This window comes from Nerophis lumbriciformis, linkage group LG19 (assembly GCF_033978685.3).
Source record: "Nerophis lumbriciformis linkage group LG19, RoL_Nlum_v2.1, whole genome shotgun sequence".
Classification (NCBI taxonomy): domain Eukaryota; kingdom Metazoa; phylum Chordata; class Actinopteri; order Syngnathiformes; family Syngnathidae; genus Nerophis; species Nerophis lumbriciformis.
The window spans coordinates 20,978,952-21,006,582 of record NC_084566.2 but is presented as its reverse complement, the minus strand read 5'-3'; the positions used below and the strand labels follow the sequence as shown (position 1 = coordinate 21,006,582).

At 39.0% G+C, this 27,631-nt stretch overlaps 1 protein-coding gene across 3 annotated transcripts; it reads left to right on the top strand.

The window, feature by feature from the left end:
• The first annotated feature begins 807 nt into the window (after positions 1–807).
• On the top strand, positions 808–27,388 carry mapre2 (microtubule-associated protein, RP/EB family, member 2). Of its 3 annotated transcripts, none has more exons than XM_061979343.2 (8): positions 808–904; positions 3,161–3,224; positions 19,558–19,685; positions 20,160–20,305; positions 20,382–20,598; positions 20,669–20,808; positions 26,517–26,675; positions 26,752–27,388. In XM_061979343.2, exons 3-8 carry the CDS (start codon positions 19,565–19,567, stop codon positions 26,857–26,859), a joined length of 891 nt encoding a protein of 296 aa, XP_061835327.2. In that variant the 5' UTR covers positions 808–904; positions 3,161–3,224; positions 19,558–19,564; the 3' UTR covers positions 26,860–27,388. The 3 variants fall into 3 exon arrangements, with proteins under 3 accessions (XP_061835327.2, XP_061835326.2, XP_061835325.2); XM_061979342.2 differs by lacking the exon at positions 808–904 and adding an exon at positions 980–998; XM_061979341.2 differs by lacking the exons at positions 808–904; positions 3,161–3,224 and adding an exon at positions 9,572–9,875.
• Positions 27,389–27,631: the final 243 nt, after the last annotated feature.

The following is a 27,631-nucleotide window of genomic DNA, read 5'->3' as shown; positions in this document are numbered from 1 at the left end:
TGATAAATATGCACTACATTTTAATTGTTTGTATCTAGAAAAACAACAACATAATATTGTTTTGAATATATAAAATGCATACTATATTTAAATTGTTAATATTTTATATTTCATATTAGTATAATTTAAAAAAAGATCAGATAAGATAATAAATTAATACGAGCGTCACATTGGCAAGACACCATTAGACTTAGACTTAGACAAAGTTTAATGATCCACAAGGGAAATTGTTCCACACAGTAGCTCAGTTACAAATGATGGAAAAGGTGGAAAGGACAAAGCAGGTATAAAATAGACTAAAAGCAATATAAAATATAACATATATACATAATATATGTACAGTTTAGGATATATACTGATATATTATATTATATGTTTATATCATATATACAATATATAACAATTACCATGTACAATGTTACAGTATATGTAACAGCTGCAGCATAAAATAGAGAGTAAATCCAGCAGAAAATAGACATAAACAAAGAGAAGTAGCAAACATAGAAGGTGTTAGGTAATAGACATCATCTATTGCTGTATGGCGAGTGAATATACAGCTGGACGGAGTGTGGAATGAAGGAGTTCTTGAATCGAATTACTGATTTAAAAAAATCAAAAAAATCTGTGTTAATGAAAAATGTATGGATTTTCGAAAAAAGACGTCAAGAGGAGCGAAAGCAGCCCGCTGTTACAAATGATCAACGCACCAGTACATGATTGGTCAGCCTTGTGACAGATGTTATACGGCCAGCCAATCAGATGAAACATTGATGCCAAGCTGTCCAATCAGCGGCCGTTTTTCCACTCAGCGGTAGTAGTGAATGGGCGTTGGAGGGTGGGGTGACTCAGCCGGAAAATAGCTGTTTCTTTTTTTTATCTACACGTCGTAACCTGGAGTTCACTGGTGAGTCCAATCTGTTCCGCTTTGTGGCTTGTTTTGCTTCGAAACGAGAAACGCAAAAAGGGAAAGATGGAGACATTTCAGCGTATTTCCGTATGTGAGTTCGCATCTTTAGCGTAGGTGTTTATTAGCCTTGGTTGGTCCGTGCATATGTCGGCTGTCATAATTCTTTCAAAGTGTGTACCGGAGCATAAATATAAGATGAGGCTGTTACCGTTAAGCTCGCTGTTGGTTAGCCTAGCATCATTGCGTGTGTTCTGTTGCATGGAAAAGGGCTAATTAATTTGCTTTGTCCGGTTGTAGTTTGTAGCGAAGTAAGTTAGCTTCTTTGCTATATTTTATTTTAAAAACTACAGGAAGTGCAACTCTTTCGTGTTCCGGGTCTGTCTATTTTTTGAGCGGTGTGGGGGGCGGTAACTGGCGACCGTTAAAATGGTTTTCATTGACGGTTCTCAAGTAAGGTGCTGTTGTGCTGTGAAAGCATTTCTTTTAAAAAAAATGTAGTTTTGGTCTAATTAAATTTTAAAACATTACAGGCTGCTAATTAGCCTTGATTAACATTGAGAAAACCATATGCTCTTATTTTGGTAAGATCCGAGCTCTGCAAATTTGCACGCCTCCTGTCATATAATTGTTGTATTATTATTTATTCTTTTATGAAAAGACACAACAGCGTAGTTCCCTCTTTTTACTGTTAAACATACACACAATCATTAGATGAATGTAAGTATTCGACACTATCTGGCTCCACGTCTAGCTCGCCAATTTACTGGTGAAAATACATGCTAATTAGTCATTTATATAATTATTCTATGAATTTTAGTATTAAAGGCCTACTGAAATGCGATTTTCTTATTTAAACGGGGATAGCAGGTCCATTCTGTGTGTCATACTTGATCATTTCACGATATTGTCATATTTTTGCTGAAAGGATTTAGTAGAGAACATTGACGATAAAGTTCACAACTTTTGGTCGCTGATAAAAAAGCCTTGCCTGTACCGGAAGTAGCAGACGAGTAGCGTGACGTCACAGGTTGTGGAGCTCCTCACATCTGCAGATTGTTTACAATCATGGCCACCAGCAGCGAGAGCGATTCGGACCGAGAAAGCGACGATTTCCCTAATAATTTGAGCGAGGATGAAAGATTTGTGGATGAGGAAAGTGAGAGTGAAGGACTAGAGGGCAGTGGGAGCGATTCAGATAGGGAAGATGCTGTGAGAGGCGGGTGGGACCTGATATTCAGCTGGGAATGACTAAAACAGTAAATAAACACAAGTCTATTAGCCACAACACAACCAGGTTTATATTTAATATGCCACAAATTAATCCCGCATAACAAACACCTCCCCCCTCCCGTCTATATAACCCGCCAATACAACTCAAACACCTGCACAACACACTCAATCCCACAGCCCAAAGTACCGTTCACCTCCCCAAAGTTCATACAGCACATATATTTCCCCAAAGTCCCCAAAGTTACGTACGTGACATGCACATAGCGGCACGCACGTACAGGCAAGCGATCAAATGTTTGGAAGCCGCAGCTGCATGCGTACTCACGGTACCGCGTCTGCGCATCGAACTCAAAGTCCTCCTGGTAAGAGTCTCTGTTGTCCCAGTTCTCCACACGCCAATGGTAAAGCTTGACTGTCATCTTCCGAGAATGTAAACAATGAAACACCGGCTGTGTTATCCGGCACAACAGTCAAGGGGTGCATTCTACGGCGGGGGTGCGTTATCCGGCACAACACCTGCCGCAATACACCGCTTCCCACCTACAGCTTTCTTCTTTGCTGTCTCCATTGTTCATTGAACAAATTGCAAAAGATTCACCAACACAGATGTCCAGAATACTGTGGAATTTTGCGATGAAAACAGACGACTTAATAGCTGGCCACCATGCTGTCCCAAAATGTCCTCTACAATCCGTGACGTCACGCGCAGGCGTCATCATACCGAGACGTTTTCAGCAGGATATTTCGCGCAAAATTTAAAATTGCACTTTAGTAAGCTAACCCGGCCGTATTGGCATGTGTTGCAATGTTAAGATTTCATCATTGATATATAAACTATCAGACTGCGTGGTCGGTAGTAGTGGGTTTCAGTAGGCCTTTAAACACTAATGTACGTGGCACAACATGCTAGCGAGCTTAAAGCCACACAAAGTAGCTGTTGTTGCAAGAATATTCCATACAGCCACGGATTTACTGTTGCATTTATAAAGGTTTTTCTGACCATACTCTAATTTAATTCAACAGGAGACTGGACGGCAAAGTGCAGCAAAGTGGAGACTGTGGAGTATAACAAAGCTAAGGGAACAGGGTAAGCGAACATTATCATGTTTTTTGTTTTTGTCTTTCAATCTTTTCCGTCAAATATTACAAATTATATATTTATGACCGTTGCTCGACTAATGAGAAGCCATTGCTGGTTTAGATCACACACACACACACACAAACACACAAGGCTTTGATTGATTTGATTGGAATCAACACTTCAGTCATCAACAATTGCATCATCAGAGAAATTGACATTGGAACAGTGTAGGTCTGACTTGGTACATATGTACAGCAAGTATTGGACACAGAGAGAGAGATCAGAAATTATAAGAAAAAGTGACTACATTTGATTGTTTACATTTGATTATTTACAATCCGAGGAGGTATGATGAGGAAGAGAGGGTGTTAGTTTAGGGTTGAAGTTGCCTGGAGGTGTTCTTTTAGTGCGGTTTTGAAGGAGGATAGAGATGCCCTTTCTTTTACACCTGTTGGGAGTGCATTCCACATTGATGTGGCATAGGCGTGATTTTGTACTGTACAAGATGCAGTACTTTGTTGGGAATCGTTCAAATTTCTAGAGACTTTTCCAATCCATTTACTGACTTTTTCTTTATCAAAAAACAACGAGCAACAAATCTCGCATATTTTCTATTGTTGTTGGAGACCAGTGGCGGCTGCTGGTCTTTTAAGTAGGGGAAGCTCATTTTCAGCTGCTCTTTAAACATGAATAAATACCGTCTCCAGTAGAGATGCGTGGATAGGCAATTATTTCATCCGCAACCGCATCAGAAAGTCGTCAACCATCCGCCATCCACCCGATGTAACATTTGATCAGAACCGCATCCGCCCGCACCCGCCCGTTGTTATATATCTAATATAGACGATGCAAGGCATTAGTGAGGTTATAAAGCTTTTGCCTGTTAAAGAAAGGAGACTGATCCAATGCAGCGCAGACATTCGCGTGCCACGCTGTCACGACCCAGACGCACACCAGTGCGCAATCATATGGGAGCCGTGCTGAGCGCACCTCCAAGCGCGTCTCGCTGCCGGCGACGGCCGCGTATGAGCCCGACGCTCCAGCGCCATCCATTTTCAGGGCTAGTTGATTCGGCAGGTGGGTTGTTACACACTCCTTAGCGGGTTCCGACTTCCATGGCCACCGTCCAGCTGCTGTCTATATCAACCAGGGTGAGCCCCACCCCTTTCGTGAGCGCACTGCGCGCGGAGTGACCCCTGTTACGCGCCCCCGGCAATGGGGGTGGCGGGCAGGTAAGCTGCGCGGGCTGAGCGCGCGGAGTGACCCCTGTTACGAGCCCCCGGCCACGGGGGTGGCGGGCAGGTAAGCTGCTTACCTGCTGCGCGTGACGCCGGCCGCGGCGAAGGCGGACGAGGCGGGGTGTCGGTGCGGTGGGCGCGGCGGTGACCCTGGACGTGCGTCGGGCCCTTCTCGCGGATCGCCTCAGCTACGGCTCCCGGTGGGGCCCTCTCGGGGGAAGGGGCCTCGGTCCCGGACCCCGGCGAGGCGTCCCTTCTCCGCTCCGTAGTGTCCATCTCTTTTCTTTTTTTTTCTTCTGTTGTGGCATATGCAGCAGGTGCCTGCTCGTTTTTCGTATGTGGGTAACAACATTTAACTATGTATATATATTTCCGAATTTGTTTAACTGCCACCCGCCTGAATCTATTTAAAATCTAATTTTTTTTTATTTCAACCACCCGACCCGACCCGACCCGCGGATAAAATCTAATTTTTTTTAATTTCATCCGCCCGATCCGCGGATAATCCGCGGACTGCGCGGTTGTGCCCGCAAACCGCGCATCTCTAGTCTCCAGTAACAGATAAACGATATAAAGATGCTAGATTTTACAAAGAAAACCTAACTTAAAGGATTGTAAAATGTTTATAACATAGAATCTTAATTTATGCACATTGCACATTTTGTAGATCGCTGTCCGTGGGTATATCTCAGATATATTAAAAGTATGTCCACTTTGCAGACATGCTGCTTTCGCTCCAGACAATCGTGTGCGTCTTGGTTACATCATCACAACATTCTGTTTTGGCAATCACATTTTTTTGGTGGCCGAATTTTCAGTGCATCACTTGTCAATAGTGCGCAAATAATAGGCTATATACATTAATTCATACAATATATTACTTAAATGTGTTTTTACGTTTAAAAAAAACGTTAATGTGTAGTGGCTTTTATTTTGCCATGTAGAGGAAACCCTGGTTATATTATAATGGGACTGTCTGCGTAGCTTGACGTTCAAAAGTTGTTGGCAACTCTGCTTCCTAACACACCTAATACACACATGTCACGGCTGAGTTGGTTGCTCATTGTAATTCATCTGTTCATAATAAATTAAATTTGCATTTTTTTTAAACTCAGCTCAAACTTAGATGGAGCCCAGGCAATGTTGGGTGTATATGTTGTAAGGCACAATCACGAGTGTTTACTCCTGCACGAAATGACACCAACCAAGTCAATAACTTCACCTTCTGTTGTTAAATAAGGTTTAAAAACATGAGATAATGTCACTCTTTTCTTACAACACAAACCAAAAGACTTACCCGTTCTCACACAAACACTGTGTTTTGTGTCATGGCCAATTATGCAATTTAGACCATGTCATTTAGCACATATACATTCCGGTCCTGTGGAAAACACAGGGACTTTTAGCGAAAATGTTGGTCAAAAACCGAATCAATATGAGACGTGGTCGTACAAAAAAGGAGGAATGCCCACTGTATATACAGCAACGTAAATACAGCAATATTTAACAAATAAATAACACCATTTTCCCCTTCTTTTAAGTAAAATTGTTTGCGCAGAATATTAGTGCAAAATAACCAAAGAAAAGCCAAAAAATACTTCTGGCTTTTCATTTAAATCATTTGGCTTTTTGACCTCAAAACCTGCTTGTGTTCAAGCACTTATTCCCTTAAAGTATTTATGTACAATAAATCAATATTAGGAATGTAAAAATATGAATACAAACAATATTGGCAATATAAAAATATGAACTCAACAAATATTTGTGAAAATGAATACAGAAGAGAACTTGAAATTCTCAATATTATCATGCTAGGATCGATCTAATATATTTACAGAAGAACCTCAACTTAAGAGCTTTTTAATTGGTTCTTTGACAGAGCTCTTAACTCAAAAAAACTTGTATCTCAAACCAAAGTCTCCATTTGAAATACATTTAAGTTAATTTAAAACAGCACATGCCTTTAAAAAATAAATAGTTTTATATAAGTAGTATTGTATAAAAACATAACAATAGAATGTACGTTAAACAACTACAATAGTTTTATCAAATAATGTAATAATTATGTACAGCATTTTCCTTGGAGAGTGGACTTCTATGGTATCTCCTTTCAGCTGCTTCTCCGTCAAACACACCTTCAGCAACTTTTCCATATTTTTATGTATAAATATCCATCAGTTATCTATAATTTTATCATTCTTCATCAAACTGCTTCAGTATGATGCAGACTGACAGTGATATGCTCGAATTGCTTCGCCATGTTGGCCACATGCTCGGTCATGTTTTTAGTGGTTTGTTTCTTTAATTCACTGACTATTATCCACTTCTTCACACTTACCGTACCTTTTTCCTTCCAATGGTTGGAAAATAAAGTTATGTCGATCTCTATACATGAGCTAATTCTAGCAAGTAAGACCAGATGTTTTGGTCGGATCCTACGGGGTTCATTGTGACATTTGCTACGCCAACTAATGTTGGGGATGGTTGTAACTCAAGTTTTTGCTTACAACCTGAGGCATAACAATTAGCCGAGAGACCGCTCGTATCTCAAAACACTCTTAAGTTCAGGTATTCTTAAGTTAGAATGCTAACATTATTTATTTATTCCTATTATGCAAAACTAACTTGTTGGTGGTACCTGTTTTTGTGTATTTAGGACCCTCATAAGTCCTGAAATTTTGAAATTAAACCATGGAGGTATGGCGGAGATATTTATAAAACAATCTTGCCTTCTTCGAAACTTGCTGCAAACGAGCCGTTTGGAATTGGAGACTTAAATAACATATTACGTCAGCTGGTATCTCAATATATGGTAGAGGTTTACCTGAAGAGCTTTGCTTGAGTCCGCCATTTTTATTCAGTTGTAGTCCAAAGTTGTGGTCAATAAGTTCCTTCTTTTTCTTTACCTTCTTGTTGTGAGGCAGACTGGCTCGTACATGCACATGCATGCTTAAAATCCTCCTCTGTTGCCATTTCTAATAAAAAAGTAGCATACAGTTCTAACTTATATCTGTCGGTACACTTGATATGGAAACGCTAAGAATTACAACATGGCTGATGGGTTGGACAGACAGTCGAAGGAGACTTTGCCTGGATTAGGACTTCAAAACAGCGCATTCTGAAGAGACAATCAGAAAGCGGCTTGAAGATGGTCTGTAAAACATAATCTATGCACAATTTGGACTTAAGAACCACCATTACCTGTTATGTAGCAGACCACAAAGAATTGTTTTAGATGTAGAAAATAAATCATAACATGACACCTTCAAGGAAACTGGAAAATATCCTACCAACTCACTGGAAAATATCCTATCATGTTGGTATCGATACTTTTGATAAAAGGACTGACTCCCCCTAGCTTGGTTGGGGGCGTGGCTAACAGGGGAGGAGTATATTTACAGCTAGAATTCACCAAGTCAAGTATTTCATATATATATATATATAAGAAATACTTGACTTTCAGTGAATTCTAGCTATATATATATTTAATTTATTATATATATATATATATATATATATATATATATATATATATATATATATATATATATATATAAAAGAAATACTTGAATTTCAGTGTTCATTTATTTACACATATACACACACATAACACTCATCTACTCATTGTTGAGTTAAGGGTTGAATTGTCCATCCTTGTTCTATTCTCTGTCACTATTTTTCTAACCATGCTGAACACCCTTTCGCAGGTACCCAGAAAGGTTTCGAGTACCACCAAAAAAACTGAATCTCTGAAGACAGTATAAAAATCTGTGTTAAAGGTGTACAAATACTGTTTGTATAATAAGCATGTTATTGTTTACAAATGAGGGTTAAGAGTTCAGTACTAAAAAAAAAAAAAAAGAATGTGGCTTAAGTACAGTTTTTTAATTGAGATGCTGCATTTTTTGGTTGGGTTGTTTATTTATTTTGAGTAACTTCTATATTTCTAAAAGGGGAGGAATGTAATAGAGTGATCTATGTTTGTCTGTTGCCATCTCCTGGTGAATGTTGGCTATAGCGTACTGGGGTTACTTTTTGGTTGGCCAACGATTTACGTGGTGTTGCGCACCTGACGTCAAGTGTGTGAGTCTGTTCTGAAGTCTACAGTAAAGAGACGTACTTCATCACCTCGCCTGTTTATTGCCTCCAACTCAATATATTACAACAACATTGCTGTTTACGGCAGACGAACTGCTTTACGGTAGAATAAAACATGATTGCTGTTGTTGTGTGTTGTTGTGTGTTGTTACCGCGCTGGGAGGACGTTAATGAAACTGCCTAACAATAAACCCACATAAGAAACCAAGAACTCGCCCTCGATCATTCTACAGTTATAACGTGTTTGGGCAGGCACGCTGTTTATATTGTGGGAAAGCAGACGTGAATACAGGCTGTTGACACGTCACTCAGGTCCGCATGGAGCTGGAGGGGGCGCTTCCAGCTCCGCCTGAATTTTGGGAGATTTTCGGGAGAAAATTTGTCCCGGGAGGTTTTCGGGAGAGGCGCTGAATTTCGGGAGTCTCCTGGAAAATCCGTGAGGGCTGGCAAGTATGATTTAGTCATCCATCCATTTATCTACCGCTTGTCCCTTTCGGGGTTGCTGGAGCCTATTTTAGCTGCATTCTATTCAATCAAATCATAATTCTATTATTATAATTTTAGTCCACTGTTCCGCATCCATAATTCAGTCATTTTAAACAGGGGTTGCTGGAGCCTATCTTAGCTGCATTCTATTCAATCAAATCATAATTCTATTATTATAATTTTAGTCCACTGTTCCGCATCCATAATTCAGTCATTTTAAACAGGGGTTGCTGGAGCCTATCTTAGCTGCATTCTATTCAATCAAATCATAATTCTATTATTATAATTTTAGTCCACTGTTTCGCATCCATAATTCAGTCATTTTAAACACACGACACCACTAACAGGGAGTGGGTTAGAATATTGTTGGAATAGGAACTTAGCATTGATCTTGCAGGCTAATGGTGCTTTTTAGGCACTTAGAACGCAAAGCTTCAGTGATCAATGCATTTTGGAAGGAATGAGAGCGGCCGCCACTAGTGCCGTGGTCACATGACCCGGGCTGCATGCTACGTCATTGGGGCAGATTTGTGTGGAGAAATAAGCAGCAGCAGCAGCAGCAGACGAGCGAGCAGGAAAAGCCTTGTGCATAGGTGCGGCTCATTTTTTCTGTTAGGCCCCCTCGTGTTCCTTTTCTCGCCTTTTTTTTTTTTTTGCGTGTGTTTTCCGAGCGTGAGGAACAGGGCGTCTGTTCGAACACCTCCGAGACGCAAATGCCCGGTCCCACCCAAGCCCTTTCCCCAAATGGAGAGAATAACAACGACATCGACCCGGACAACGGCACCAACATCATTCCTTTCCGGAAGAATACCGTGCGAGGGGAGCGAGCATTCAGGTACAAATGATCGCTTTTCGTTTGAAATAAAAAAAAATGTCTGTGGAGCGCCCCCATACCGCTAGCTAACAATCCCGACCACCTTTTAGCCACCATTCTTTGATTGCATGCACTTTATAGCGTCGTCATGGCTGCGGAATGACACCGTCACGTTAAACGACGCGGCTTGTCAAACGACACTCGAATGTTCTCGTCGTAAATCCCGTGGTTCGATGTGTTTGCCGACAACGTCTGCACTCCATGCCTCTCCAGGCACACACACACAAGTCAGGCCGGGCCGCAGTGATCTCCAGCCGGCTAACAAAGCATGCTAGTACCGCTTACACCCGCGTAGTTGACAGGGGAGACGACTTTGGCCCCCTTGCATTATCGATGTTTCTGCAGTTTACATCACTGGTCCCCAACCACTGGTCCGGGGACCGGTACCGGTCCGTGACGCATTTGCTACCTGGCCGCAGAGAAACATTAAATAATTTATAAACGACTGCATTTTCTCCGACTTAACTTTCGCCTGTCCCACTAGACCAGTGGTTCTTAACCTTGTTGGAGGTACCGAACCCCACCAGTTTCATATGCGCATTCACCGAACCCTTCTTTAGTGAAAAATAAAAGGATGTTTTTTTTTCAAATTCAAGACAAAGTTATGTTTTTGATAACACTTTAGTATGGGGAACATATTCTAAGTAACAAAGACTTAATTTAGAGTTATTTGGTTAGGGTTAGGGCCAGGTTTAGAGGGTTAGGGTTATAATAAGGCATTAATAAGTACTTAATAATGACTAGTTCAGAGCCAATATGTTACTAATTTGCATGTTAATAAACAACTAATTAATGGTGAATATGTTCCCCATACTAAAGTGTTACCATGTTTTTTTTACTGGTGCACAAAATGAACCGTGCATGAACATCACCTTGTTCAAAGAACAAAACCAACACAGTGCATAAACTCACAACAAATTACACACCTGCGAATCAGTGTGACTTCTGCTGTTGCCGTATCCGTAATACACCGATAGGGAGAAGTTTTTGGTTTACACGATGAGTCGGGTGTGTCTTGACCTCCGCCGAACCCCTGAGCCCGACTCACCGAACCCCAAGGGACCGATCGAACCCAGGGTAAGAACCACCGCACTAGACACACCAACAAGTTTGTTACTAGATGTACAATAAAACTCCTCATAGTAAGTTGCCTTTTGTTATAACTTTATGACATGATACAATGCACATTAATGAACATATAAAATGTAAATGTGACAGATTGTAGCCAAAGGCTGATTTCCATCTGCATCTCATTGCAAAGAAACAAGCCCATGGCTCCCACTAATTCAGCATTATAGTGAGTTGTATTTTTCATGCACTTATTTTTGCTGTGTTTATCTGGCACAAGTGGAAAGCCGGTCCCTGAAAATAATGCCTACATTAAACCGGTCCGTGGTGCAAAAAAGGTTGGGGACCACTGGTCTACATAATGATGGACTTTAATGGTGATATAAGTCATTTTAAACAAGTGTTTTGGTGTACATGGATAATGCATTTTAATGAAAACTCACTGTGATTAGATGCTTTTTGTATTGTACAGCTTTTTATGATCATGATTATCACAGTTGAGCGTCATTGTGGTCCGGCTTCCTCCCACCTCCAAAGACATGCATCTGGGGATAGGTTGATTGGCAACACTAAATTGGCCCTAGTGTGTGAATGTTGTCTGTCTATCTGTGTTGGCCCTGTGATGAGGTGGCGACTTGTCCAGGGTGTACCCCGCCTTCCGCCCGAATGCAGCTGAGATAGGCTCCAGGACCCCCCGCGACCCCGAATGGGACAAGTGGTAGAACATGGATGGATGGATGTGTTTATAAAAGGCATTTGAGGTGTATGTTGCGGCTGGTCAGTCAGTGTATTGTTTGCATGCTGAGCATGAGTGTGTTATGATGCACACATGTTGACATGGAGATTGGTAACAAGGTGTTGATGCAAGTGGTGAACACTAGATAGAATATTTTGCTCAATTTAATTGCTGTGAGTGATGGGACATTGTACTAGCTGTCTCAGCATTAGGCTAAATTGGTCTATGCTTGTTGGTCAACACTGTTGATTATTATAATTCTTAAGAGGTATTGTTCCTGTTTTGCAGTGGTATAGATTGAACAATGTTTCCAACCTGGTTTGGTGCGTGTGTGTCTTGTGTCAAAAAGACATCTGATCAGTGTCTAAGGTTATATAACAAGAGGCACTGATTAAAAAATAATGTGGCCCATTTAAGCACAATTGTGCGATTAGACTGGGCATCATCAAAAGCCTACAAAATAGACTAAACCTAAAGTCAATATGTTTAGATCTGGTCAGGAAATGTGACGTTCGTGAATAAGTCAGTCTTTTGAACCCGTTGCTCTTGAGTAAACTTTGACAACTGAGATGCAGTTGCGAACCGTTTGTTTGCAAGCCATTTTGATAAAAAATGCCCAGTAAAGTAGTTCCGGTACAAACACCTGGTAGAGTAGTACAATTTAGTATTCACATTTTTATCGTGCAAGACATTCCTTTATGTATGTTTGTGTATATATGATTCACGGAGTTAAAAAATAAAATAAAATAGGGATCTCATTGTCAACACTTAAGGGATAGGATATGGGATATAGCACCACCTTATGGAATATTTACAATGAAAACAAACTTAATTGAATTATTGTTAATGTTTCAGAATTATTGCCACCAATTGTGTATCTATAGGTTTGGACTATTCTGATCCAAATCTCATGACTGCCACCTGTGATTGTTTCCTTGGTTAAAAACAAGTTAGTTCTGAAAAAATAAAAAAATAACGAGCCAGTATTATGAATGGCTCTTGAAAAGGAATGGTTCCTCAAGATCCTCCTCTTTTCAAACACCCATTAATCCAATTTCTAGTCCAGAACAGGGGTTCGTAACCTTTTTGATCTCTGGGCCCAACTTTTCCACTTATGAAGGGCCCCGGGCCCACTCAAATATTAACATTGAATTAGTAATCCTACTTTTAATTTCAATCGTATTCTATAATTAAATCTGACCTACATACAGTTTACAAAATTGTCAAATAATATGAGACCAGGGGTAATCACTAAGATTATTATTTATTTGACACATAAACCATAGGTTGAGGTCAGGCTAATTAAAAATAAAAAGTACTAACCAAATATACATAATAAGAAGGAACTTATGTTGTGCTAACGTAAACTAAATTAATATGTTTTTTAACTAAACTGTCAATAAATTTAAAGTGCAAGTGAAAATCAGCCCAACCACTTTAGTCATAATCATTGCGCTGAAGAAACTTCTCTACAACTTAAGCTTCAGACCTGTGAAGATGACCATGTGAGATTGTCATCCCCACCAAAATGGTGGAAAAGTGTATTACAACTGAGTACTGCTGCGGCAGATATGGACCACAACTGAGCAACAGTTATTTTTTGGCTCGCGGCACAACGCTGGGCCCTACGGTTAAACACTGGTCTAGAGTCTTCATGTTGAGGACTTCTGATTGTTTGGTACTTTAATGTTTTTTGACTTTTCTCTACAATTACAGAGTCAGTTTAAGAAGACATATTTTGGTTGGATGTGGGTCGCATATTTGGTTTGCGAATAGCTTTAGCCCCAATTTTCCCACGGGAAATAAAGAAAATAGAAATACGTTATAGAAGGGTTTCTGCGGGTTAATAAATAGCATTAAAAGCCTTATTAATGGATTTTGCGAAAATTAAAGGGGAACTTCACTTTTTTGGTGATTTTTGCAAAACGTTCACATTCGTTGTGAAACACATGACAACAGATGGATTTTTTTTGGAATGCATTTTAAGTATTACATAAATGTAAATAAAAGTCCGCTTACAGCGTAGCCAATGGGAGCTTCACTATTTTGCCCATAAAACCCAATAAATAACCATTCAAAAACCGCCAACAATATTCCATTTACATTTCATGACTTCAATATTAACCAAGTATTAGTGATATTGTTATTACAAGCGCTAACGCAGACAAACTATTTATAGCGGTGCCATGATCACTCCTGTGTGTCCCTATGTTTACATCATCAAGTGGTCTGCTGCTTCCTCGCTTCCTTGCTCCCTGTAAGTTTATTGTAAATCATAAATAATGCATCTCACCTGGACGGAAGAAGTGTGAATAGGTTTTCCGACAAGTTGGTACACTTTGACAGCCATTTAGGACCCGAAACTGGCGAGGACAACACGAAAAGACGCACCCCCCAACCTCACCCCGTTTCTTCGTGAGGATTATGAGACATTCTTAACCTAAATGGGAGTATATTAACATCCCAGCTGTCGGCATCCTAATGACAGCAGACGTTGCACAGTAAGTGATAATTTATCATGTCTGTTGGCTCTCAAAGTGCAGTGATTAATAATCAGTGATGAAGAACAAAAAACAAAACAATATTGTGATGCGTTTTTTTAAATTAATGCGCCGTGTATGCTTAAAATGAATAAAATATGTAAATAATAAATGTTACTACAAATGTGCCCGTTACTAGATTACAAAGTCCAAATTCCAAAAAAAGTGCAGTTCCCCTTAAAAGTTTGCCTATCGTTCACAATCCTTATAAGAGACAAGAAGACAAAAGTTGTTTTTCTTTTTCGCTTTCTAACATAAAAAATGGCTTGTTCTTGGTGGCTAGCAATGCAGCTAATGGGGGCAATCAGTTCTACTTCTAAATCACTTTAAAAATGCTTTTAAACACCGTCAACAATACTTAATTTACGTTCTGTAACCTGTATAATAACCAAATTGTAGCGATATTGTTATTGTAACAGCGAACATTGAAGAACTCTTTTTCTAGCATATTAACACATTGGCGTGTTACTGTATTAGCCGTAGAAGCTAACTACGGCAAGAAATAAGCTAGCTTCTACGTCAGCACAAAACACATTTGAGTTTGTAATGTACAACATATTGCGATAAGACACCAATCTGTACTGACTGAAAAACATGAACAATCATATTACAGTAGCTGTAAAGTCTTAGCCTACATTTCATGTTTTGTTTGTACACAGCTAGCCAAACATGATAACACGCATGACATGCTGTGTGTATCATGACCAATATGAAGTGTGACTCACTCGATGGATAGTTGTCTGTTTGGTCCAGCTGGCCAGGGATGTTTTTTCCTGTTAATTATGGGTAAGCACTCCATTTATGTCGAAATAGCTTGACTTCAAGTTCCACATTGTGCATCTTTTGATTCACTTTCATCTCACTCTTGGCTTCCGTCTGCTCCAACTTCTCAACCTTCCTTCGTACTGTCTTCTTGAAGCAGTAGTTCATCCTCCATAAATTCAGATTAAAAAATATATTTTTTTGATTGAATAAAACTTTTATTAGTAAATTGTACAGTACAGTACATATTCCGTACAATTGACTACTAAATGGTAACACCCGATTAAGTATTTCAACTTGTTTAAGTCGGGGTCCACGTAAATCAATTCATGGTACAAATATATACTATCAGCATAATTCAGTCATCAGATAAGGTTGTAAATCTTCATTTGTCCAAAAATAGTCATCTTTGTGGTTTGTTACCAAATCTGCCATGATTAGAACACACTTGCATGTTTGTATCCGGAAGGGGTTGTTGCCAGAAGTCAGACGTGCACTGTTATAGAAACTGAAATAAATGGGCAGAAGAATTAGTTCCTGCAATGATTAAAATGACCAAAATATGGTAAATACTGTACATATTACATATTGTTATGAACGTTTTTGTTACTACATTATAGAAAGACTTGCAGGGTGTACAGAAAACATTGATGCAGAGTTTTGAAGTTGTATTAGAGGGCTTTGAAGGCTACAAAAGTGACTCCCATTAGCCGCATTTTCCGAGTGTTTTTTTATTCATCTTTAAAATCCCCCCCCCCCCCCCCCCCCCCCCCCCCAAAAGACGTGTTCTTGTCATTCATAATGATTGAGAACGATAGTGGCATTGAAAAAACAATACATTCAATGTCCAATGGCATTAGAATAATTAGTACAAATGTAGGCCTGGGCTGATGGTCAATAAGTCAAACAATAAATGAAAATGAACTCAATAACTTTGCTGTCATTGATACATTTCTGGCTTTCAAACCGTATACAAGAGGTCTCACTCTGTGCATCGCTCTCAGCAGCTGAGCATGTTTATTCGACAGCAGAATTACAAGAACAAAGTGAGCGTCTTGTTCGTCATCTACAATCTTTGTTTCAGTACGCACAGGCAAGACCTAATTGCAATTCTTTTCCACACGTTTTCTTGTGTGTAGTAGTGGAACAGTAACAATACTCACTTTATTTAATGTTGGCGCTGGAACTAATCATTTTAAAACAACGGTCACTTAGATGTGCACGTTGCTTCGAAACTGTATGAAGAGACGGTCGTAAAGGTGGGCAGTGTGAACCCTTGAAATTATATGTTGTAACAAGCTGACCAATCACAGCTCTTTTTTTCAACTTTATTTCAACTACAATATGATATCCAATCAGAACATAAAAGTAAAACATATCTCTATACAGTTTTTCAAAATATGTACATAAAAATTGTTTTTCGCTATAATTTTCAAACAATAATTAAGACATTGAAACAAAACCACCAAAAGGAAAATAATAAACAAAAGAACATCGGGAAAAAAAAGGATCATATTACATTTTCTATTGTATTGTAATTGGTCCATGCATTATTTTTCTCCCACTACGATCACCTTTTTGAAGCCCTTAACATTTTGGACAATTCCTCTAAACAAAAGTTTCAGGGCAGCAATAGTCTTGGGATGTCTGGTGTGAATCGCTCTCTTGAGGTCACGCCACAGCATCTCAATCGGGTTGAGGTCAGGACTCTGACTGGGCCACTCAAGAAGGCATATTTTCTTCTGTTGAAGCCATTCTGTTGTTGATTTACGTCTATGCTTGGGGTCGTTATCCTGTTGCATTACCCACCCTCTTTTGAGCTTCTGTTGGCAGACAGATGGTCTTCCTGCAAAATGTCTTGATAAATTTGGTTTTTTTTTTTCCATCGATGAAAGCAATCCGTCCAGGGCCCAAGGCAGCAAAGCAGCCCCAAACCATGATGCCACCTCCACCATATTTCACATTTGGGATTAGGTTTTGATGTTGGTGTGCTGTGCCTTTTTTCCTGAACTTTCTCCACTTGTAGACAGTCTGTCTTACCGTGGACACATGGACATCAAGGCTTTTAGAGATACTTTTGTAACCCTTTCCAGCTTTATGAAAGTTAACCATTCTTGAGCTCTTTTGTGCGAGGCATATGCCAGGCAATGCTTCTTGAGAACAGCATACTTATCACAGGTGTGTGTTTTTTATAGGGCAGGGCAGCTTTAACCAACACATATGATCTCGTCACATAACCAACAATTCAACCAACACTCCATGTTGTCTGAGTCCTGGCTCCAATCATCTCTTGGAGAAGTAATTAGCCTAGGAGTTCACATACTTTTTCCACCGTGCACTGTGAATGTTTACATGTTGTGTTCAATAAAAAGATGAAAACCTATAATTTTTTGTGCGATATTAGTTTAAGCAGATTGTGTTGGTCTATTGTTGTGACTTCGATGAAGATCAAAACACATTTTATGACCAATTTATGCAGAAACCCAAGTAATCCCAAAGGGTTCACAAAGTTTTTCTTGCAACTGTGTGTGTGTGTGTGTGTGTGTGTGTGTGTGTGTGTGTGTGTGTGTGTGTGTGTGTGTGTGTGTGTGTGTGTGTGTGTGTGTGTGTGTGTGTGTGTGTGTGTGTGTGTGTGTGTATACATATAATTTAAAAACAATTTTTTAAATATATATATTTATATATGTATACATATATAAATGTATACATTTTTGTGTACACACATAAATATATATATATATATATATATATATATATATATATATATGTGTATATATATATATATATATATATATGTGTGTGTGTATATATATATATGTATATATATATTTTTTATATATTCATATAACGATTAAAATATTTAATCGCAGTTTGTACAAAGTTACTTAAAATTAATTGTGATTAATCGCAGAAAACATAGTTTTTAGTCATTAATAAGTGTACTCTAGACAGAGTTTTTCAAGTTTTTATTACCATGACTGGACAATTTTGTTTGCTTTAGTGAAATGTTGTTTTAAACTTATTACCTGCCGTGCGTTGGTTTTGTATTTTATAAGAATACATTTTGTAAGAATACATAAGAGTGGGAGCTACTCCATGTTTTGATACCAGTTTCACGCATTAAATCAAGCTGTTACCATCATAAAACCTTTTTTCTAACTGTTCTGGCCATGATTCAGATCACTGTTTTACATTCTTTAAGCGTCTGTTTGAAATTTTATGAAAATACCTACAGGGCTGCTAACCTTCAATGTTTTTAGATAGAGCTGTCAAAAATAACGAGTTAACTCATGTGATTAATCACAAAAATGTATCACATTATTCATGTATATATGCAGAATAATCATGCAATTTATTCAATATATTTTTAGCAAGTTTTCTCTGGAAAAAAAACACAATTACTATGTTTGTATAAACGTAATATCAGAATAAATGCTTTTCTTTTACTACATATTATTTGTATTCATCTTTGATTGGTTGGGAACCCTAAAATGATGCATGTGGTTTCAGAGCCAATTATAGTTCTTTAAACGGCTACAGTAATTTTTTTCTCCAAAATTAAACAGCAATTGGGACATGACTTTGACTGTGTTTACATTGCAGTCCAAAGTGGCCCAAATCTGTTTGTTTTTTCTAAGTCATATTTTTTTCCATCTAACTGTTTACACTGCAAGTAAAATGTGATTCCAGACTGCAGTGTAAACGCGCATGTGGCCCCAACTTGGCTCCAATGTGGCCTCGATGTCACTGGCATTCGCAGTTCGCTAATGTGAAAACAAAGGAAGTTCACCGGGGGGAAGTCGCTACTACTAAAAAATAAAATAAAAGTTGCCACCATAGCTATGGTTGCCACGCTTTAAAAATTAGTGTTTTTTGTTGTTGTTTTTTTTACATGAAAATGAATTAAAGTAATATAATGTATGAATAGATGTATATAGTGTAATATATTTTGGAAGATTCTAATCTTTTAATTGCTGTTAAGTAGAGGAGAGACGGACATCAGCGTGGATCTACGGTAGCTTTATTTTTCAACTCACATGTAAACAAATGTGCCACAGTGTCAATTTCGTTTTTTCAACAATCGTTTTTTCCTCGGAATCAAAATATATATTCATATATTACATACACGCTATAACTGATGCGTTGAAAATTCGGTCGTCTTAAATAGACTTTGCTCACCGAAACCGGATGTTGTGATGAAGTATCCACTTCCGCTGGCGACTGCGTCTTTCTCGGCGCACACGAGTGACGTTGCTCGCCCAAAGCTGACGGAAGAGTCGCATTCAGGTCGCATTGCGTTTAGACTGAAGTTACATTTGAAAAGATCACATTCCAATCTGATTTGGACTACCTCCTGATGTGGGCTGAATCTGATGCGAAAAGATCAGATTTGAAGCATTTTTGGAGCGTTTAGACTGGCAAACAAAATCAGATCCGTGTCACTTGAGGGCAAAAAAAATCCGATTTGCTGTGTAGTGTAAACAGAGCCAAAGAAGTTCAAGACTTCAGTCCTCATGTGTTGATGTTTGTGTTGCAGCTGGGGAATGGCGGTCAATGTGTATTCTACCTCAATAACCCAGGAGACTATGAGCAGGCATGACATCACTGCCTGGGTCAACGACATCCTCTGCCTGAACTACATAAAAGTTGAGCAGCTCTCCTCAGGTGAGATCCTTGCGTTCAATAACTTGTTCTGACATAAACACCCAGCACACAAGGTGGGTTAAAAGCCACCAGTGCTCATTTCTCCTTGGCCAGGCTATATATAAATAAACACGTGGTGTGCCACGGCCTCCTGCTGGGACCCAAGTAATCCAATTTTAAGTCGCTCTTTTAACACGTTAGGATGTAGGCTAATTCCTACATCTTTATTACTTTGTTTGTGGTCATCGCTGGCTTGTTTGTCGGTGCATGGCTTCGATCCAGTTTTTCCACAACCACAACAAGATGGCATCCTCCTTGTATGGCGCATCAGAAGCACAACTACGACATTCTACTGCTGATAACAAGTTTTATTTTGAAGAAACCACAAGTCTCCAATCTGGCTCTCGAGTATTCCCGCAGATTTAGTGTCACTCAGGCTGATGAATAATTCCTAAAGACTTATGCATCTTTCTTTTCCTGCTATTACATCTTAAGGAGCTGCCTACTGCCAGTTTATGGATCTTCTCTTCCCTGGCTGCGTGAGTCTTAAGAAGGTCAAGTTTCAAGCGAAATTGGAGCACGAGTACATTCACAATTTCAAACTGCTGCAAGCGGCGTTCAAACGAATCAAAGTGGACAAGGTGGGCTTGACAAGTCGTTTTCTTAAAAACATTTTAACCACAATTTTGTTTACATGCTTCAAATTGTGCATCTCAGATCATCCCTGTGGATAAACTGGTGAAAGGCCGATTTCAGGACAATCTCGATTTCATCCAGTGGTTCAAGAGATTCTTTGACGCCAATTACGACGGCAAAGAATACGACCCAGTGGAAGCTAGGCAGGGCCAGGATGCCATCCCCCCGCCTGACCCTGGCGAGCAGATCTTTAACCTGCCCAAAAAGTCCCACCATGCAGCCAGTTCCCCAACGGCTGGTAAGCTACACTCCAAATGTGCTTAGTTTCCCAAACTTGACACTTAAAAAAACATGTTTCCTCCTAACAGGAGCATCAAGGTCAACATCAACCACCCCAAAGTCTGCAACACCAACATCCAGACCATCGTCAGCCAAAAGAGTCCTTGCAACTACTCCAGCTAAAGGAGAGAAAGAACTGGAGGTGCAGGTCGTTCAACTTACTGACCAGGTAAGAACTTACATGTTGGTATCTCACTTTCCATTACCCCACACCTCCCAATATGGATGCTCTTTTGGTAGGTATTTTGCAGACATTTTGACCCTTGAAAACACTTGAATGCGTCGCTGCTCTTTAGATACGCATGATGTTGCATTTTGCTGGTTTCAGTTTGGGGTTCAGCCTGTGAAACCTGCATTATGGTACTGTGTCAAGGCACCAGTGTATTCTCACTCCTCCCCATTCAAAATGCCCTCGTGTAGTGTGACTTGCACTGTGCATAACCTTGCAAAAGAACATTATTTCTCGTGTCTTTACGACTCGATTAGAGGGCTTATTCCGATTTTGGATCAACATTTGCTATTAAAATACTTGTTCACCATTGATTAGTTCCGACTGCAATAACACTCCCCTTTTCTCTTCAAATACCTCCTTCATATCGCCGCTGCCATTACACTATAATCATGAATTTGTTAAGATTACATGTAATAAAAAGCTTCATGCTATAATTGAACAAACTAATTTGTAGCAGATACCATTAATGCAATCTTACATCCATGACTTTAATAAGTGATTTACTACTTCAGCTACAGTTGAGCTACAAGTTTTAGAAGCTCTGCTAAACCGATCCAACTTTAATGAAACGCTAAGCATCATGTAGCAGTATTGCTAAGTGCTAAACAAGAAATACAAACATAATAAAATGATTGCTTACTGTACAATGTATGCTCTCACTGTTATGATGACTGATAGGATGTTTATATCTTCCCGTTTAGATTAATAATTAATTTTAATCCAGACGAAGGGTTAAAAATAGCTGCTGCTGAGTCTGACACTGTCCTATGTTGTAGTGTGTATGTCTCCATCTCTGGGTATTAACTGAATGTCACAGATGAAAAACATATAGATTCAAGGCTAAATCCTGTTATGGGAGGCATGATTTATAATCTCGAATAACTTTGACGAGCCGAGACGCGATGATGCGGGAGCAGAACGGCAGAAAACAAGACATCAATGCTGCAGTGTTGCATAAGCTTCTTCTTCTTTACAGTTTTACGGCAGTTTGCATTCATATGTGTGAATGTGAGTGTGAATGTTGTCCGTCTATCTGTGTTGGCCCTGCGATGAGGTGGCGACTTGTCCAGGGTGTACACCGCCTTCCGCCCGATTGTAGCTGAGATAGGCTCCAGCACCCCCCGCGACCCCAAAGGGAATAAGCGGTAGAAAATGGATGGATGGATGGATGTTGCATTACTGCCATGTACAGTTTCATTTGATAATGACATTAAAGTGCAGCATAAACTATAGTTAGCTCTCGGTTTTCCATGCTAAAAATACTTTAGCTCTCTTGTAGCGCTTATAATTAACATTTCTAATAACATTTCTAATATTTGGGTAATATTCAGGTCACAAGATGTAGAGTATTGTTTGCGGGTTTAGGATAGTTATTTAGATGTTTGGATGTTATATTCCCGTTTAGATGAAGAATGACTCTAGAGCTGCAGCTATTGAATATTTATCCCGATCGATTAATCGAGTAATCGAAGAAATCATATTTTTGCTTGATTTTTTTTTTGTGTCCTGTCCAGCTTTTCAGGCAAATCATATTGTTGATGTAGATGCCCATATCGGCTGTACAAATTTACTTTACAAAAGAGAAGTGTGGGATACATCTCTTGTTGCCTTATTTGTATTTTGACTTAATTAAATGGATTTATATTATTATTTGGTGCAGCCGGGCTGGAGCAATATTTATGCTTAATTAAGGTTTAATTATACATGTTAAGATGAGCCCTCAATTATTGCGTTTGGCCTAATTGTCTTTTATTTCCTAAGCGCCTGTTTTCATTATTGAAGGCTGACATGCACAGCTGAAATGCATCCATGGTTGATTGTGCCAATTTGTGTGTGCTAATAAAAACAGGTGCGTTCACAGCCCTATGTGCTGTGTCCGCATAAAGGAAGTTCTTGTCTCGTTTGTTTTTGATGATTATTATACGGTGCCGTTTAAATGGTGGTTTCTCCACGCAATCTGTTTTCAACCTGCCAACAATACATAAACAACATAAAAAGACAAACCACTTAATAATGACAACAACAGTTTTACATTTTAAGAATGCAATACAGTTCTTTGCATTGCAAAGTAGTAATCAATGTTCATTTTGCCATCATAACATGTTTTATGAAATGAAAACACGCACATATATATATATATATATATATATATATATATATATATATATATATATATATATATATATATATATATATATATATATATATATATATATATATATATATATATATATAAATAGTTCAAAGTTAGTATTCCCTGAGAAAGTAAAAATAAAACTAGATCTTAGTATCAAAAATAAAACAATAAGAACAGTTTTCATTATACCAAACATAAAAAGTGGATTAGGTAGTGCCTTTAATACTGCATTTTAAATGTGCAACTTCATATTCAGAACCAATATGGCTGACAGGAACTTGGCAAACAAGTGCTACCACTGTGAACAAGGACTTGGAACTCTTACATTCTACAGAGACTATAGTGGGTGCAAGTGCAAGGTATCCAAGTAGCATGTGGTTGCATGACTTGAATAACCCGAATAACTTTGCACGACTACTTTCGCATGGTTACTAATGAAAGGCTAATTGAACGCGACAGCTCGGATAGCGTTGTTAGTTTTCAACACCTTTTGGCGGCATTTGATGACTTCGCGGGAGTGAGAGAACACATCCTAGTTATCATAATGATTAACATTTATTTTACTAACACAACTTTTGTGTTTACATTTGATAATAGATGACTTACCTCGCCTCCGGACATCCCTCAATCGGATGCTTTTTTGACAGGTGCTGCAGCATCGAACTTGTGCTATTGTGGTATGCGAGCTCCACTTTGCAATGTTTGCATACTACTGCGTTTTCCTTCGATTTTAGTGGGAAGTGTTCCCACACCTTAGACAACTTGTGTCCCTTTTTAATTCCCTCGTCTTGCTATGGCTCTTGTCCACTGCTTTCTGCGGCGTCTGCCATTGCGAGTTATGCCGGCGAAAACGTTTTCTAAACTCAAGCGTATTTAAAGGAGCGGTGTTGTGCAGTGCAGGGAGCGTATGATCTGTGACGTAAACACGCTGTGCAACACCTAAACAGTCAATGCGTAACGTGAGCTTTAGGCCATGTCCACACGAACACAGAGCAATTCAAAAACACATATTTGGGGTTAAATCAATCTCCATCCACACAAGTGTAGTTTCAAAACTGTCTATGTCTACACACAAACACATACACTTGCTGTCATGCACATCTATATATCACTTTGATCGACTTTAGATGTACAATGACATGTACATTATCTTTAAAACCTGCCTGCACGTACACACAGAATCCTGGGAACATTATTAAAGAGCGAATGCACGCCTGTGCTGCTGAAACCCAACATTCATAGAATTATAACATGTTCAGCAACATGGTGATGTATTACATGTGCTGTGAAGTGTACATTATTTGTAAAATCAGCGTGCACTAACGAAACCCTTTTGCATGTTTAAGTGCCTATATAAAGTGCACGGACGTGCGTGTATGGAAGTGGAGTTTTCTCACATCAACTTATATATATCAATATGATATTAATACATATGCATATATTAATAAATATACAAATACAAATGTGATATACAAATAAATAAATAATTTGTATAAATAAACGCGTATTTGTAAATATATTTTTGAGATTTGAAAATATATACAAATAAAATTTATAAATATAAAAATGTGACATTCAAATAAATAAATAATTTGTATAAATAAACGTGTATTTGAAAATATATTTTTGAGATTTGAATATAAATATGCTTGATTTTGTATTTGTATTGAATTTGCATATGTGAATCACTTTTTTGCTTTTGTGTCTATGAGACATTCCTACCACAAACCAGATGCACAAATAAATGTGACCTAAACAACCAGCAGAGGGCACTGCAGCCAGAGCGGTCTGGGTCTCAGACATGGTCAGATACTGGCGAGCCAATCAGAGGCACACTAGGGAGGGTATATATGTTCAAATCTCAAAACTATTTTTACAAATACGCGTTTATTTATACAAATTATTTATTTATTTGTATATCGTATTTGTATTTGAATATTTAATATATGCATATGTATTAATATCATATTGATGTATATAAGTTGATGTGAGACAATTCTACTTCCATATGCGTGTACTGCTGCAAAACTCTCGTGGAATTATAAAGCATTTAATCATGGATATAGTGATATGTTACATGTGTAATGAAGTGTATATTATCTTTAACATCAGTACACACCACAAGGAGGATGCTATTTTTTAGTTACTTGGTCGCTTTTTACGCGCGAGCACGGTCACGCCCGGCTCCATCTACAAAAATGGACGCAAGACTCGTAAGTTAACTTCATGATTTGTCGTTAAATAAGGACTAAAAACATAAAATAATGTTGCAGCTTTCTTATGACACACAGCAAAAAGTCTTGCTTGTCAAAGTTGTCCCATCAGGTGGAGGTTCGACAGCGATCGTATCCAAAACAGCTGACTGTCATTTGCGCCGGCGGGAGTGTCGCAAAACCCATTTTGATGTGTCTTTTTATTAATATTGAGTGAAAATAGCTGCATGTTTACGTTCAAACATGCATTAAGTCCTCTTATAATGTGTTTAAAGCCAGCAAGTCAGTGTTGTGGAGCTTGTAAATGACAGTGTACAACTGTGACGTCATCACAATTCTCCGTTTGTGCCATGCATACGCTGAGCGGAGAGTTTTGTATCTCTATACTTTGGCCAGTGTTTGTAAAAGTCTGCGTTTTGAAAGACACAAGTATGCGTCTGCGTGTGGACAAGAGGCCTAAACGCAGAGATAAGTATGCGTTTATTAAGTATCTGTGTTCGTGTGGACATGGTCTTAACGAGGCAAAATGCCGTAAAAAAAAACTTAGCGTCGCCTCGAGGCAGCGAAAATTCCTCAAGTATATTTTGTAATCGAATTACTCGAGTTACTCGAGTAATCGTTTCAGCTCTAAATGACTCATAATTCTAGTGAGGAAAAAGGGGGTTGGAACTAAGCTTCCTTTCGTGTTTTTTTTTTGTCATTTCCGGGTCCAGATTGGCTGTCAAAGTGTACCAACTTGTCGGATTATGTTTTCATCCTTCTACTATCCAAGTGGGAGGCATTATTTATGATCTAGAGTAAACTTCCACGAGATCTGAGGCGAGAAAGCTGGTCACCAGCCGATGATGTCAACATAGCCGTGGATAAGCTTGGTAACTCTTTGTGATCATGGCACCGCTATAAATAATTTGTCTGTGTTAGCACTTATAATAACTATCACTAATACTTGGTTAATATTAAAGCTACGAAATGTAAATGGTGTACTGTTGGCACTTTTCGGATGGTTATTTTGAGGGCTTAATGGGCGGAATAGAGGACCTCCCATTGACTCCAGAGTAAGAGGACCGTTATTTACAAGTTAGAATGTTTTTTTTTCTTTTTTAAATGCATCTGTCGTCTTGTCTCTCACAATTATTGTGAACGGTAGGCAACATTCCAAAATAAGTGCAGTTTCCCTTTAAGGAGCCAGAACACATGACATGACATAAACAGCAATCAGCATGTGACTGCTTAGCTGAAAGTCCACACAGGTGTTATCTTAAAGAATCAATACATATTTTTTTTATTTTTTTTAGGTGAACACTTTAAAGGTGGCCCTGGAAGGAGTGGAGAAGGAGCGTGACTATTACTTCAGCAAACTGCGAGAGGTGGAGCTCCTGTGTCAGGAGCAGGGCGAGGATAATGCCCCTTTTGTCGACCGGCTAATGGAAGTGCTCTACGCTTCAGACGATCAGGTCGGTGCGAGTGGCTGATGGTAAAAATTTAGTCTTGTTGACGCCCAGGATCCTTCTTTAAATTATCTTTTTGTAGGAAAGAGCTGAAGAGCTGGCTGAAGGAGACGGACCAGATTTGGACCAGGAAGCCCACGAGGAGGCGCCAGATGATCAGCAGCCAGAAGAGGAACAGGACGAATACTGACCCCTCCTCATCGGTTACACTCTTCTAATTTAATTGAGAACTCTTCAAAAGATTGTTTTCTCCCATGGTTGAATTTTTTTGTTCTCTCAAAGACTGAGTACATCGAAGCAAGCTGCCGAAAGAGAATAACCTTTTTTTTCTACTCTTTTTCTATCCCTCCACTCATGTTTTTCTGTGGCCAGCATCCACGCTCAGACCATCACAAAGACTGTCAGTGCAAACCTTTCATTAGATGTGACGACATGCTGAATTTCTAGACCAGTGCAAGTGTTAGCTTCCCTGCTTCCGTCCCTTTACGTAGTACTAATATTATTTCTGTTGATTTTATAACGCATATCCACAATATTAACCACGAGATTGCAATAAGCAAAAGCCCAGAAAGGGCTCGTTGTAGCTCTTATTGAACCTCCTTTTCAACGTGTTGCACTGACATTTTGAGTGTATTGGACATTCTGTCCAGAGACCCTCACCATATTTATTATTATTATTGAGCCTAGGAATAGAGTCTCCATTGCGTCCTCATGAAGACAATGAATTGTGAATCAATTGTAGTACGAAGCCATTTTATTGCTCAGAACTAGTACGTGTTTGCAGCGACGTCACACAAACCTCAACGGTTTTAGTCTGAATATGCCATGAACTTTGATAAGGACGATGCATTATTTTTTTGGAAGTCTTAACAATGCAACTTTTGAAGTTCAGCAGGAGCTTGTGTTCTGTTCTGATTTTTAGCAGTTAGTTTCTGGTGTTAACAAGTCGGTTCACTGAGTAT

Excerpts from the sequence above, each read along its gene's own strand:
- mapre2 (XM_061979341.2), top strand. The coding sequence starts at position 9,754 with ATGCCCGGTCCCACCCAAGCCCTTTCCCCAAATGGAGAGAATAACAAC. Across the intron at positions 19,686-20,159 it reads AGTTGAGCAGCTCTCCTCAG|GAGCTGCCTACTGCCAGTTT; the intron begins GTGAGATCCTTG and ends TTACATCTTAAG. Across the intron at positions 20,809-26,516 it reads TCGTTCAACTTACTGACCAG|GTGAACACTTTAAAGGTGGC; the intron begins GTAAGAACTTAC and ends TATTTTTTTTAG.